This window comes from Acanthisitta chloris, unplaced genomic scaffold (assembly GCF_000695815.1).
Source record: "Acanthisitta chloris isolate BGI_N310 unplaced genomic scaffold, ASM69581v1 scaffold45757, whole genome shotgun sequence".
Taxonomy (NCBI): domain Eukaryota; kingdom Metazoa; phylum Chordata; class Aves; order Passeriformes; family Acanthisittidae; genus Acanthisitta; species Acanthisitta chloris.
In genome coordinates, this window is record NW_008681797.1 from 1 (window position 1) to 14,627 (window position 14,627).

The 14,627-nt window shown below is 37.8% G+C and overlaps 2 protein-coding genes across 2 annotated transcripts; one reads left to right on the forward strand and one right to left on the reverse strand.

Moving 5' to 3' along the window:
- Positions 1 to 322: 322 nt before the first annotated feature.
- On the forward strand, positions 323 to 8,220 carry GEMIN2 (gem (nuclear organelle) associated protein 2; the record flags this gene model as incomplete). The annotated part of the gene is made up of 9 exons (XM_009078209.1): positions 323 to 407; positions 2,042 to 2,131; positions 4,044 to 4,103; positions 4,275 to 4,385; positions 4,896 to 4,940; positions 5,644 to 5,712; positions 6,921 to 7,031; positions 7,241 to 7,299; positions 7,601 to 8,220. Coding segments are annotated over 9 exons (670 nt in total), but the record flags the coding sequence as incomplete, so codon positions are not given.
- A 2,058-nt stretch (positions 8,221 to 10,278) lies between these two features.
- Positions 10,279 to 14,571, reverse strand: TRAPPC6B (trafficking protein particle complex 6B). Its single transcript, XM_009078211.1, has 5 exons — positions 14,513 to 14,571; positions 13,615 to 13,732; positions 12,149 to 12,232; positions 11,124 to 11,217; positions 10,279 to 10,456 (listed from the first exon to the last, which is right to left on the reverse strand). The coding sequence occupies exons 1-5, from the start codon at positions 14,569 to 14,571 to the stop codon at positions 10,425 to 10,427; spliced, it is 387 nt and encodes a 128-aa protein (XP_009076459.1). The 3' UTR covers positions 10,279 to 10,424.
- Between the last annotated feature and the right edge of the window lie 56 nt (positions 14,572 to 14,627).

The following is a 14,627-nucleotide window of genomic DNA, read 5'->3' on the forward strand; positions in this document are numbered from 1 at the left end:
GCGCCGCGCTCCCGCACACCGCTGAGGGCCAGCTCGGCTCTCCCTCCGGGCAGCGCTGTCCTCCCGACGTCTCACTGCGCCGGGAAGCATTGCCGCACTTCAGGCGGCTTAGGATGTCAGCAAGCTCCGAGGAAGCCTGAGCAGTCGTGTAGAAACTGGGGATAATGGATCTGTAACTCTCAGCTCCTCTGTAAGAACTGCCCGTGTAGTCAGTGTTTGACACACCTGCAGGTGACCGTAGGTGCTGTATTTCAGAGGCATCCGGCATACATCCACCTGTTAGACAAAGGGAAAAATGTGCCCACACGATTTTCTTTTGTAGGATTGAAGCCGCTCGATGTCCCGACGTGGTTGTGGCACAAATAGACCCCAGAAAACTGAAAAAGAAGCAGACAGTAAACGTTTCAGTAAGTTTGAGAGTTTTTACACATTTTGAGAGGGGGGAAGAATAAAGAGGAAAGATGTTACTATGGTGATGTTTGTACTAATATTGGAGAGTCATTGGCATAACTAAATAGCACTGCTGGATTTTAAAAGCATCTACAGTCTGGGTTTGCAGAAACAACTGCTCAGCTGCTGGTTAACAGCAGTCTCTATAACTGATAAAATTGTTAATATCCATGCTATTTAATACACAACAGACTATTTTACTGTCTGAGGAAATCAAATGTTGCATTAAAGTATTTACAAGTATTCAATCAAAAAACATGGATAAATTTTAGAAGAAAGATATCTCCATAGGTGTCTTGGGGTTTAAATCTATATCTAGCATAAGGGTAGTAAGTGCCGCTGAACTTTATTAAGGCTAGGTAAAATTCTAGCACCACTGCTTTCCTTTTTGGTGGAATATTCTATTGGAATTTTTCCTTACTGCCTAAGCAGATTTTTCCATTATCATATTGCCCTGCCAGCTTGGTTTTTAATCTGCTTTCAGATAGTTCGAGACTGAGTTTGACTTTCTCTAGCAAAAACTATGTAACCTGAAATTTCACTACTATGTTGCTCAAGTGTTGGGGTCCTTGCGAGGGGGGGACACACCAATATGATGCTCTGATAGTCAACTTTATTTAGGGCACCTAACAGTATTTATAATATAAAGTCTCCCGTACATGCAGCTACGCGCTGATCACACAACTTTGGATTGTTTGCTCAGCTTGTCAATGCTTACAATTTTTACCTATGATAGGTTACAAGTTTAAGCTGCATCCTGCTCTCACATCCTGGGAAACTGATAGCAAGAGCTACACAGTGTCTATGAGAACCTAAACAACAGCACTATTCTTAGCTTGTTAGCAATATAAGGCAGTAAAACCAAAACCAAACCTAAAAACCCTGGCAGCAGGAGAAAACAAGACCATTATAAAGTGTTGGATTGAAGACACAGGAATGCATGAAGATAGAAACAAGGTCAGCAAGACCTGTTTTGTGCGTCTTGTTTTTAATTGCTTAAGCATTCCTTTAACTGTTGGTCAAGTTACAGCTCCTCTGCTAGCCAGGCCCCAGCACTCAAGGAAAGCTTCTAGCACTGACATGACCATGGAACTTCTGTGACCCTTCTCTTCATCCATCTTAACTATTTATAGTGGCATTCCTAAATACTTGTAGAAAGATTTTTATTTTTTTAATAACCCTTTCATGCTAATCTTTAAAGAGGTTATATCTGCTTGATTTTCTAGAAGCTGTTTTTGTGTCTTCTGTCTTCCTCAACTTACCTTGACAAGTAGAATGCCTATGATGCATAGCATCTGTCTGCTTTTTATAAACAGGGAGCTTAAGGCAGAACAATTGCTAAAAGGAAGACTTTAAATATGTATTTTGAACACTTAGTTTCCCTTCTTATGTACATATGACAAGAGTCAAACAGAAGAAATTTTGTCTAAACCAACTCCTAAGGTCAGTCTTGGATGTGGTCATGAAATTACCTTTCTTAGATGAAGATTTAAAGGACATTGTTTGACTATAAACATTTACTGATGCTTTTGTTTTTAAGATTTCTTGTAAAGCTTTCTTTACATTATAATTATTGCCAGTGTTTTCTTAGATTTCTGGATGTCAGCCTGCTCCTGAAGGATACTCCCCAACACTCAGGTGGCAGCAGCAGCAAGTGGCCAATTTCTCAGCTGTTCGTCAGGTACAAAATATTGTCTGTGAGGAGTCTTGCATGATCTAGATAGAACACATCTGTGCTCTATGGGGGACAACTTTACATCTCATATAGGAACAGTATAGCCTTTGTGGTAGGATAGATGTTGGAAGGCAAATGTTTTAAGTCCTTGAAAAATAATTGAGTATATACCGTGTGGCTTTTAAACCTCTGATAAAATTCTTGAGAGGCATGTTTACAAAAATTCTCCTTCAACTTCAGCAAAAATATATCAGTACTTAGTTTAAATGATATGAAGTAGTTGAAGAAGAACAAAAACCTCTATGATGTTATGCAGTTATATTAAAACCTAGTGCTAGCAGGAAATGTTCTGCAGAACTCAACATTAACTATAAGTGTAGAACCCACCAGAAGATTCATACAGTAGAACACACTGTCCATTCAGGAATGGGTTGACTGTGGTGGCACCCACTGTGTGGAGAAATATTCTTTTTGGTCAATGTATTTGTAAGGTTGTACTGTTAGCACAGACCAAAATCTTTTCTACTGCATTCTCACTCTGCTCGTAACTAACAGAACAGAAAGGGAAAATTAAGCAGTCTCAAAAGGTAAAAATTTTAAGTTCAGCTAAGCTTTACTAAAGTTTTAAGCTGAAAGAGAGTCGATTTAGATTAGATATAATGAGGGTGGCGAAGCACTGTCACAGGTTGCCCAGAGAGGTGGTGGTTGCCCCATCCCTGGAAACATTAAAGGGTCAGGTCAGATGAGCCTGATCCAGGTGAAGATGTCCTTGCCCATGGCAGAGGGAGTAGACTAGATGACTTTTAAAGGTCCCTTCCAACCCAGATCTTTTTATGATTCTATTATTCTCTATGCACAGCTCAAACAGGGTGAAATGCAAAAACATAATAAAGATGTAGGTAGAGCTCATTTGTGACTCCAGTACTGCACACAGCATGTTTACAGGGTGTTGAGGCTGCATTGTAGGAATGCCTGAAGTACTGAGGTATGAGCAGCTGTGCTGAAGCTGCTATAGCACTGAACTCTGCATGTGTTTTTCAGGAAGGAAAATCAGTGACGGTGGAGATCCGTATGACTGCACCTATATTGTAAATGTTACCCAAGCTGGCCCCTGATTCTATGAGGGATTACGTTGCACACTATATTATAATCTAAGGTCTTAGCAGAACTAAGGAAACTGACATCTATAGGCATATTCACTATATAGATAGTTCTTTTATGCACAGATCAATTGTCTTCTCATCTGTGCCAGAATTAACATTGTAAAGTAGGAGACTATCCAAAAAAATACATAAAGCCAAGAACATCAGAAGTCACTTGTTCGAACACTGCATCAGCTGTAGCTCAGAGTGTTTTTAGTGCTCTTTTATACAGCTATGGTAACATCTGGATTGGGAGTCAAATTTCTTCTGTTACAAAACGCTTACATCTCTCTATAGGAAACTGTCAAGCAGGCCAATTTGTCTTACCTTGTCGGGTAGAAGAAGTGTGCTGAGAAAGCACACTTGCCTTCTTTCAAACAGTTCTGTAGACCTTTGATACGGATACAGACCACTGCTGGAAACAGGATATTGATTTCATCTGCTTTTGGATTCAGTCAAAGTAGGTTTTTTCTTAACCTTGTCATACCAAGGACAAGTCTAGAAGAGTATTAAGGCTCACTACCTCAACTTGATGTAGTAAACTTCAGAATTCCTTCAGCTTTAACATTACTTTCAAAACCCCACCATGAGCATCTTAATTTCTGCTAAGAGGCATGGGAAATATTTAGCCAGTTGTGTTGGCTATAAATCCAGTGATTTATAGACAATCATAAAATACACCTTTAATACATTTTGAGAATAATGAAGAGCAGTTCTGGCTAGGATAAAATAACTGCAAAGGTAAAATGTGACTTGGCTTTGCTTTTATTATGCAGAGCCTGAACAAGCACAGAAATCACTGGCGGTCACAACACTTGGACAGCAACGTTACTATGGTGAGTAGAATTCCCAACAGTGCTCTCTGGTTTGCTTTCCCAGTCATTAAATCCATGGTTAATCTTGCTTTATAGTTTAATGCAACAATTCATGTATATTATCAAGTCTTTTCTCCAGTGTCTTGAAGATAGAAGTATTACACAGTTTTCATTTATTTTGATTTACTTCAGCCAAAACCAGAGGATGAAGAAGGCTGGAAGAAGTTCTGCCTGGGTGAAAGAATATACTCAGAAACAGATACACTATCCGATAATTTAAACCTAGGAATTGATTACACAAAGGTGAGTATTGGGCTTCTGTCTACTTTTCAGCTGCTATTTGCTAGACCAACTGCCAAAACCAATCCCACTGTTTATTACTACCTTGTGCAAAATAGAAGATAGGCTCTCTGGTGAGCCCAGAAAGTCCCATTTTTCCTTCCTTTTAAGTGGAAGCTAAGTGAAGCAGAGAACAAGTCTATCTGAACTGAATGGAAAGCTTTCTGCATAGTCTGCTTTAGTGTTTTGTTGAATAGTGATATGTGGTTGACCCTCGTATGTGCTACCCTACAAGTATGCCCATCACTGCATCGTTGTGAAAAACACAAAACAAAGCAAAGCTCTCGGATGCCAGATTTGACTGGACCTGATCTTGAACTTGCTTGAAGATATTTTTCAATAGATTTCAAAACTCAGAACAGACTTTCAAATCACTAGAAGTGGCTGAACATCACATTAAAATGTTAGCACGTTCTAAATTAGAAGAAGAATGTTCATGATAATGTTTGCATTTTCCATCTTCATTTTTTTCAGGTGGGCTTTCCACCTTTGCTAAGTATTGTAAGCAGGATGAATCAGGTAAGCCTACCTCTCAGAATATGAGAAATCATGATTTAGGCAATGTCACTGTGTGATTCTATCTGTTGCAGAAGTCTTAGCTGTTTTTCTGTGCCTGGAGTAGGCGACTCTTATTACAACTGCTATTCACTGCACACTTAGAAGGAAAACACAAAATTGTTATCTCACCATCAGCCACAAATAACTTTATTATGGAACATTTGTAATGACAAGTTTTAAGACTATTTTGTTGTTATAATTCCTCTACAGAACAATTTAATGTTAATTTTTGCTGAATACCCCATCAGGTGCTTGAGAATGTTTTAAGATTTCTCATTTAGTGCTTCCAGTGCAGTCCTTGAACTTGATTGTGAACTTCTGTGTGCATTGCAGGGCTAGAACTATCACACTTACCTTTGTTTTGTATTTCCCACTAGTCACCTTTATACAGAAACCATCAGTCAGTGTGATAATCTTCAGATAATGTGAAGTTATTCACCCATAACTTTTTGTTAACACAGAAAATTACTTCTATCTGTGTAAAGTTCTTTCCAGGAATTTTTGCTGTAACAAATACTTTATATGTAACTTCAACCTGGAATAAATACCATGTAGTATCACAGTGGAGTAGAAATTTCATTTTATATTATAAAATCCTTCAGGTAGGACAGCAAAACAAAACGTTGCAGGTGTTGTATCATCTCTCTCTGTCCCTCTTTTGAAGGCAACAGTAACCAGTGTCTTAGAATACCTGATAAGCTGGTTTGGAGAGAAACAATTTACTCCAGAACTGGTAATTTTTAATTTATTCTGACTACTTGCACATGAATGCATGAAACAAGGGATAAATTGCTCACAGTTTTCTATAAAATTACTTTAATTTCCAAGGAGTTCTCTAGATGGATGTTATTGTTACTTTCAAAACTTTCTTGATTACATACTAAAATGAGTATTCACAGAGCTTTTTGAAAGGCTAATTAAAACATAGCAGGTACGGATCTATCAAGTACTGCCAAAACCCCCTCTCCTTTTTATCCCTCCCCACACCAACTTAATCCACAAGGCTAGATGAGTGTTGGCATTGGGTGGGGGAGAGGGTCAGACTGCAGCAGCTTTGGTTCTGACCACTTTAACCTGTCAGGGTGCTGGCAAAGACATTTCATCTTTCCACATGCTTAGCTGCATTAGTGTGGTGACAAATCAAACCCACTAAGAAATCCTGGTTGACATGGCACATTGGCCACTGACTGGCTGTGTATTGCTATCTTACTACAGCAAACCTTGATGAATGCATCTCATTCAGTACCACGCAGCAAAAGAGTGATGACAGATTACTTACATGATACTAAACAGAGTTTCACTGGTTTCAAGTCACTTAAAGGCCTTTCATGTTGTGTCCTTTTCTGTAGAACTGTTTTCTTTTAACCACTATGTTGCAAAGAATGTGTGCGTTGACTCTCAGTTTATTCCCACAACGAAAGCCACTGGAATTAAATTAAGCAGTTAGACTGGCAGCAGAAGCTACATTTCTAAGAATGCAGTATAATTCAGTGAAGTAAAATGCAAAGTACATGTTTTCACAGTGGTGCAAATCTTAAAGCAGATCTAACCACTAATTCCATAAAGATCTGAGTTGATACATTCACTCTTTAGGAATATTTTCCCAGTCTGTGAAGTGAAAAATGAACAGTCAAGTAATAATCTTTACATATTACTAAAATAATCCTTCCCTCAAACTTTAATAGTGTAAGCTGTGTTAATTTATATCTTGGCCAGCATTCAAAAACTACCAGGAAACCCAGGAGTACTACTCACAGGAGTCTTATCTAGAGGCACAGAACTCTACTCCGTAGTGTCTAATTTGGTTTCCAAACTTCAATTCTGGCAGTAGCACTTAAACACAATTTTTTTGAGACCTACACTCCAGGTCCTCCTCTATAGAACAAGAACTGCTTGAATGTTCGTGGAAACGCTTGTAATTAAAACTTTGACTCCTCACAGGGTAGATGGCTTTATGCACTGTTGGCATGCCTTGAAAAACCTTTGCTACCTGAAGCTCATTCCCTTATTCGACAGCTGGCAAGACGATGTGCAGAAGTCAGGGTACTAGAGGTAAGATTTAACATTGTGCAAAGGACTTGGTGAATTTGGCAGATTAGGAGGATGATTTTTCAGTTCTTGAAGTCTTAGTAATTCATTTTTCATGTCCTAAGTTTGCCTAAGAATGAAGGGAAGACTACAAACATGCTACATGGCATACAATTGCTCTTCTATTTGATACAGATTAACAAGAACTGTTCTACTATTTATTTCTTTCTCAGGAGAACAAGAATGAAGAAAATATGTCAGCTCTGAACTTGATAATCTGCTTAGTTAGCAGGTAATGCAACTTCCACATCTAAACCAGTCCCGTATATCCAGCATAAAATGTGTGATTACTCATCCTAACCGAGATTCTTTGAAAAGTGAGTCAATGATAGTGCCCTGGGCCTGTGTAGCAAACATACTTCGCTAAGAGGACTTAAGACTATTCTTTTCCTCAGATGAGCTCCCTGGACCACAAAGCTATAATTACGATAGAAACATTAAAATAGCTGGAAAGCTAGAAAGGGTCTAACAACTCAAAGTAAGGAGTATATTGCATTAGGGGTTTTTTACCTCATTCCATTTCATCCCACTAGGTACTTTGATCAACGTGACTTGGCTGATGAACCTTCCTAGGCTTTTGTGGGAATATCCAGCATTTTGCATTGCCATAATACAAACAGCATTATCCGAGTTACCAGAAGAGACTGCACTGGTCAGACCTGAAGTAGTTCACAATCCCTTCAGAACACCCTCACAATAATGCATTTGGGACAGCTATGAATGACTTAAGCTGAGCTTTAGCATGAGATTGTCAATGTCTCTGATACCATTGTCACCATCATCCTAAAATGATAAATGAAGTGTCTGGCATCATCTCTCAAGCTCCTGTCTTTGTAAACTACATTCTTGGTGAAAACTTTCTACCATCTGAGTGATCCTGTGGACATTGCTATTAGGTGAAGTCTGAGGTTACATTACAAGATTGTTCTTTTTCTAACAGAGGTATCGAGAGCTTTTGTAATAAAAAAGGATTTTAAAGAGTGTTCTTAAACATTGTTTTTTCTCATTCTTCATACTATATAACATCAGCCTTATTACAGAAATCCACACAGCTATGCCTGAATGTGTTTTTTCAAGTGGTGTTAACTGACCCTAAGCACTGCTAAGCAGTTCAACTACAGCCACTAAGTTACTGAAACAATTGTTTTACTAAACAAACATTACTCAGCAGTGATAGTATCTTTTAGTAAACAGTTGCAGAAACCAGTGAAAACTACACAACTGTCTTCAATGCTTTTAATAGAAGCATTTATTAAACAATTAACAAATTTACTGTCTGTATGGTATCTTGATAAATACATTAGCTCACTTATTTTATATATATTTAACATGGAGTGCTTGGCCAAGAGGATCAGCATCTGCTTGGTACGTATGTGACCCACTCTGGTTCTAACTGTCTTCAACAATTAAAAATCCATGTTAAAGGAACAATGAACTTAGCTGATAGCAGCAAATCGATACACAGTATTAAATGACATCTGCTTTCTGTGTGTTGTAGAATTTAAGTCCCTGCCCTGGCTATTAATCATTAACCATAACCAGTTATTGATACATCTTTAATATATCTGAGTGATTGGCACTTTTGCATCAGGAATGGCAGGCTTAACTGTCAAGTGAAAAATCAAGGTTAATTACAATAACTACTAGAGTGCTAATTCCAGAGATGCAAGTAGCAGATTCTGTACATGTTGATACCAAATGTCTACCCCACTGCAGATGCCTAAATGTGATGGCATTGAAATGTCCATGTATTATACAGTGCAAATTATTTCTAGTCTCTTTAGTAGTATTTCCAGCATGTTGAAAGCAGGATGAGTTGGCAACTGAAGAGTCCATGAAATTAGTTAGCTAATTCTCCAGCCCTACATCTTCAAACAAATCTGAGTTATAAAGGCAAACAACCACCACCTTCCTATAATCTACCAGAATAAGAACCCAATGTTTCTGGGCAAACTGCAGATCCCCACCGAGTACCATACCACAGTAGTTACTTTCACCTCTGCTAGTTCTATAAAAAGTGGGACAGCATTCTCCTGGTTCAAATTCTGCTCTACATGTTTTCGAGAACTGTCAAATTATTCAGCTACAACTAATCTGAACTGGCATTCACAGTACCTGAAAAGATCAGAATTTGATCACATATTAAGCTCAAGTATAATAAACCCCTGGTTATCACATTTATAATCTCCAGCTTACCAGTTTGTAACAGCTTTCTAGAAAAGGCTTGATCCATTGCAAGCTTCAGATCTTTAAGAACAGTTTTCACTGTTCTTGCCCATCATGAAACTACACAACATACACTTCTCCCAACACAGGAGGTAGTTGTGTAGGAAAGGTGCTATTATAAATAGCCTGACCTTTTTCAATTAGCCTGTTATTTAATGGTCTCAAAACAAGAAACTGAATCACTAGCACAATCACACTTGTCAATAAACACCATTAAGTTTCTATCACGATGCATTTGAAAGTAACTATTAAGACCTGAACCTGCCAACATGAAAGCCTTACAGAAAAAATAATTCAAAGTTTTAACGAGATGTTTCCTGCTTACCTACAGCAAGATAGGTATTGTTACTCAAATCTTGTTACAAGTAGTATCTAGCAAATCCCAATGTCCTCAAGAATCTTGGTGAGACAGCTTCTTGGAGGCCTAATCATCTTCCTGCACACACACAGAAGTGAGCTGCAGCTAGCAGCTAAAAACAATTACACTAATATCGAGTTTATGCACAATGAGCAAAATTTCCTTCATGATACAGGTGACCTTAGGAGTAAAATCATTCTGACACAGAAACCAGCTGCTAATTTTAGGCAGGCAGGAGAAACTGCTTAACTAGAAAAAAGTTCTCTTTTTTACTGCCCCATACAACTCCTACAAAGGAGCTAAGCCTCCACCAACATGGTTAATGAATGTTGTTGGTTCACATGCTGTTGTCTTCCTCAGAGGAATACAAAAGCTGTCACTGCCTCACAGTTCAGAGGGAATAGGGAGAGGTAGCACTTGGGCATTCACATTATGTGACACAACACACATTAGTTTCTTAGTCCTGGCCAGGCTTTTACTCTGTTCTCCAACAGTGTCTCCAGTCTTCCAGATGTGCTCTTTTGGTATTTGAAATATTTTGCTGAAAACTTTTGAGTACACAGCTTTTACCACGTGGGCATTAATGCCTTGGTATAGAATAAATTTCATCCCAAGATACAAGATTAGTTAAGTTGTTTCAATCAACATTTATTATATATTTTGGAGCTGTGCTGCACACTGCTATAATTTACAAATTATATACAAGACTGAGTCCATACACTGAATCCACACACAAAGGATTTTTAAGGTAGATACCCAGATTTGAACGTGCTCTACATCTTCTGTATCATCACCTGAAATTTACCTGCAAAAAAAGCAAAGTCATGTCACATTATTACCATTAGAGTTATTTCTCTGAGTAATTATTTTCTTGCAATCAATTTTTAAAAGAAATGGAACATTTCAATCTTATAGTTCAGCTGTAAACAATCGAGCCATTATTTAAATTTAGCATTTAAATTTTAACTCCAGCTGAAAAGCTTTTTCTCTCTTTTCTTTTTTTTTACCCTGTAAGTTAACCCATGTCTCACATTGCACAAGTTTTCTCAGCTGAATTTAAAATTTATATGAAGTCAGTGGAAAATCTTTAACTGAGCAGCTTAGGTAGTTACAATGGGCTTCACCTCCTAACTTCCTTAATGACTCCTGCAGAGAGAGAGCAGGCATCAAGTTGTTTTCATCTGCACTTGTTTAAATAGCCTTCTGGACATACATCCTTATGCATTTGATGCTTTCAAATGGAAATACAACTTTTTAGTTTTGCATTCCACACACCATCACGGAGGTTTATCCTCTGTCAGTATTTCCTAAACACTAAACCATTTAGTGACAAGGCAAATCCTGAAGTTCATATTGACTCCTATGGCCCAGCAGTCTCAAACTAATCCCACCTTGATAAATGCTTATACAGTGATGAAAGTCAGGGAAGTTACCACACCAGCTAATAATTGAGTACTCCAAGAACTACTTACATGCAGGCATTGATGAAACTTCAGCTGTTACAATGCTCTTTATTCCCAAATTGGATAGGCCTCCTCTGATTAGTCCACAGGTAAATGCTAAATACTAAATACAAAGTTGCACTTAAAATGAGTGTCAAGGGTGAAACTTGTTGATAAACATTGAAACTAACAAGACTTGGGCAGAGCTGACAATACAGATTGCTCTTGCTAGAGGCACCATTTGGAGTCACTTGTTTCTATTTGCATTAAACCTGTATGAACTTATTATCCTTAAAACAATTATTCATATGACTTGGCTGACTGGTATTGAAGTCAGAATCATCATGGTTGGAAGAGACCTTTAAGATCATCTAGTCCAACTGTCCACATAGCACTACCACGGCAAGCCCTAAACCACTAAACCACATGTAGTTAACAAAGAAGAAAGTCCAGGATAGCATCCTTGCACAGGCCACATCTTATAATACAAGGGCCAGGAGATATATTAGAATATATGTTACAAAACAGAAAAAATATCTCACCAAACAAACAAAAAAAAAATCCCAAGGACAGTAGCCAGCAATTGTGAAGACTAAGAACATCAAGAATTAAGAAAGCTGAATGTCTCATTTTTTACATCCACCTCTATAAGAGTGCTTTATAATAGGTTTTAGAGACTGATTTTATCTACCTGAACTAAGACTCTAACTCAGCATCTACACTCACAACTATTTTTAACTGGTGGAAGATCTTTCTGAACATTCATATCATCTCATCTGAGAACTTGTTCAAGGTGACAAATAGCATCTTGCAAATGTGTCTTTCCCCAAAGAGAAAGGATCTGTGTGACAGTGGCAGATGGTGGCAGAGGAGCTTCCACCATCAAGTAACTCAAATGTAACACCAAGTTTCACAACGGCCATGACTGTTTCTTGAACCAAAAATCAAATCCTCTGTGCTAAGACAAGGTGCCTTTCTAGAGAGTACACAGGTTCTGAAGACTAATCTTTAGCTGCTCACTTAATAAGTGTGTATCCATTCAATTAAAAGGGTACCTTTGGTGCATGTTCCAAATACTGCTTTCCTGCAGACATTTGCGTCAAGAGACGAAATTTATTGTCTTGAAGGACATAAATACCCTGGTTAAAGACAAAAAAAAAAAGGTGAGTTTTTTTAGCTGAATGTGCAATAACACAATCTACATTTTATGGATTTGATTTGTAGATCAAATATAAATGTTCTCAGGTTGAAAAACAAAATTTTTAATTAAGGCATATATGATTTAAGTTTAATTGTACTATTTACTTACAAGGAATATCAAACCAAAAGATACTGAATTGTGAGTTTACAACAAAACCCTAAATAATAGTATGATCAGCTGACCCTAAAAAATATTTATATACATTTGTTCTTGGGAGAGTCCTTCCAGTGCTCAGAAACAATGGCTCCATACTAGAAAGTCTCTGGTAATACATCAAATGCATACTGATTTTGCCATTCAACTCTCAATCTTATTTGGTATGTGATTCACTATTCTTATTCCCAATTCAGTGGGAATTATCTTCCCTAACAGCAGTACAGGCAACAACACTTAGCAGACAATCCAGTCAAAGGTCTAGTGTTTTCTACATTACAATTTTGTGCAATAATATCCATCTTTGCTAATGACTGTGCTTCTCTGGAACTTCATAACCCCTGAACTTAAATTAAGGCTGCATATACCATTAAGACCTTAAGCTGAATACTGCAGCTTTCTTTGAATTAAAAAACAGATTTCTAAGGTAACTAGTGTCTGTTAAAGTAATTACTTGATAAATAACTCACTGAAAAAAACCCAACTTATTTTATTTGGCACAATCCTTGTACAAATTCTCTTCTTCCTAATTTGACACAACAGGAAAATGTCCATAAGGAAACCAAGCCACTCGATAGAAAAAAGATTTTTATACGCTAGTCAAATGGCTGCTTCAATTATTTCAATCTTGCTTTAACAACTGTGGCTGTTGAGATAAGCAAGGACATGGACACAGCACAATGTCAGCACCATGCAAATTTGAGAAGTTTTTCAGCTTTTTTCTACAAGTATGTTTAACACAGTGCAACTACTGTCTTCAAGACTAAGTGTTCTCAAAATAAAATAAATACTTTGAGGCAGCCATTCTAATTAAATAGACATTAAAACAGTATTACTTCTTCACACTAGTTTTTTACTAACGTTTATTAGGAGATACATTAAAAAAGTTCTTGTTTAAACGTTAAGCAACTATAACCATCACTGTCCCCTCAGCATTAAGTCTTTTCAAACAGGGTGGCAATAAAGACATCACAAGCAATTATTAAATTGTATTTTGAAGCTACATGCTAACAGGCACCTTAAAAACCTCCTTTTTAAACAAAACAAAGAACATTTCAAGTTTCTTATCAGGCAATTAATTCTAGACCAAGAAAACCAAAAAACTGTGCAAGCAACTCAAAGCTGTTACTGATTTTGTAAGTTAAATCTTACTCTCAGCATTAGTACCTGATGATTAGTCCTTAGGTTGTCTATTTGTTTTTTGAATACAGTTGTCCAAAAATCTTTGCAAATGAACTTCATAATATCTAGTTCATCCTTGAACCTGGCAGTATCTTTTGTAAACCTAAGAGATAAGTGAGAAATATATCAATAATGATGGTACACACAATTTTTAACAAATGGTACTACACAACATTCTTTTTGAGGCTGTTAGAGAACTTAGTTTCCCAAGATTGTACAGTATCATTCTAGCACTTCTGCATTCACCAAGTGTTTTGATTTAGGAGCAACACAGCATTTTCTTAACACCTGCAACATGGCTGCAGAATAAATTGTTTTAATCCTGTGACTATTAAACACGCCTGCCATACAGAAAGATCCAAGGCACTGCATCAGTTTTTATATTCAACTCAATGTCTAAATAGAAAACAAACAAAACACTTACACCTATGCTACTTCTTGGAAGGAATCCTCCAGATACGCAAAAGAGCTCTAACATATAAGGTCAAACATGTAAACCTCATCCCTGTTTTTCAAAAAGGGACCTATCTCTCTTGCTTATTCCAAAAATCTCTCTCTTCATCCTCCCCAAGGGTCTTTATCTGGCACTAAGGCAGCACTTTGCTCAATGACAGCATGACTGCCCGAGGAAACAAGGAGGCAACATGCTCATCGTGAAGGGTCCAAGGAGTGGGGGTGATTCACACAAATGAAACAGAGCAGTAGCCAATCATAGAATTATGTTTAGGAAATAAACTAGAAAGAGAAGAAATACGCAAAACACACCAGAAGTAGGAACCATGCAGTAACTCTACACAAAGTGGAATTAAAGGTGGTTCTAAGCATCGAAAGTAACTATACTCCGACCGGTTTCCACGGCGGGAAGCACAAGGGGAGCACTTACTCCAGAACTGTCCTGGAGTTCTGGAGTAAGTTCTGGAGCTCGAACAGAGGTCCCCGCATGAACGGGATAACAGAACGGCTACTGCCAGGAGCACACCCGCGGCACAACCCGCTGC

Bases quoted from the DNA above. Each gene is read 5' to 3' on its own strand.
- TRAPPC6B (XM_009078211.1), bottom strand. From the start codon at position 14,571: ATGCGGGGACCTCTGTTCGAGCTCCAGAACTTACTCCAGAACTCCAGG. The intron at 13,733-14,512 runs GTAAGTGCTCCC...CTTATCTCTTAG, and splicing joins AACTCCAGGACAGTTCTGGA to GTTTACAAAAGATACTGCCA. The intron at 12,233-13,614 runs GTACTAATGCTG...GTCTTTAACCAG, and splicing joins ACCTAAGGACTAATCATCAG to GGTATTTATGTCCTTCAAGA.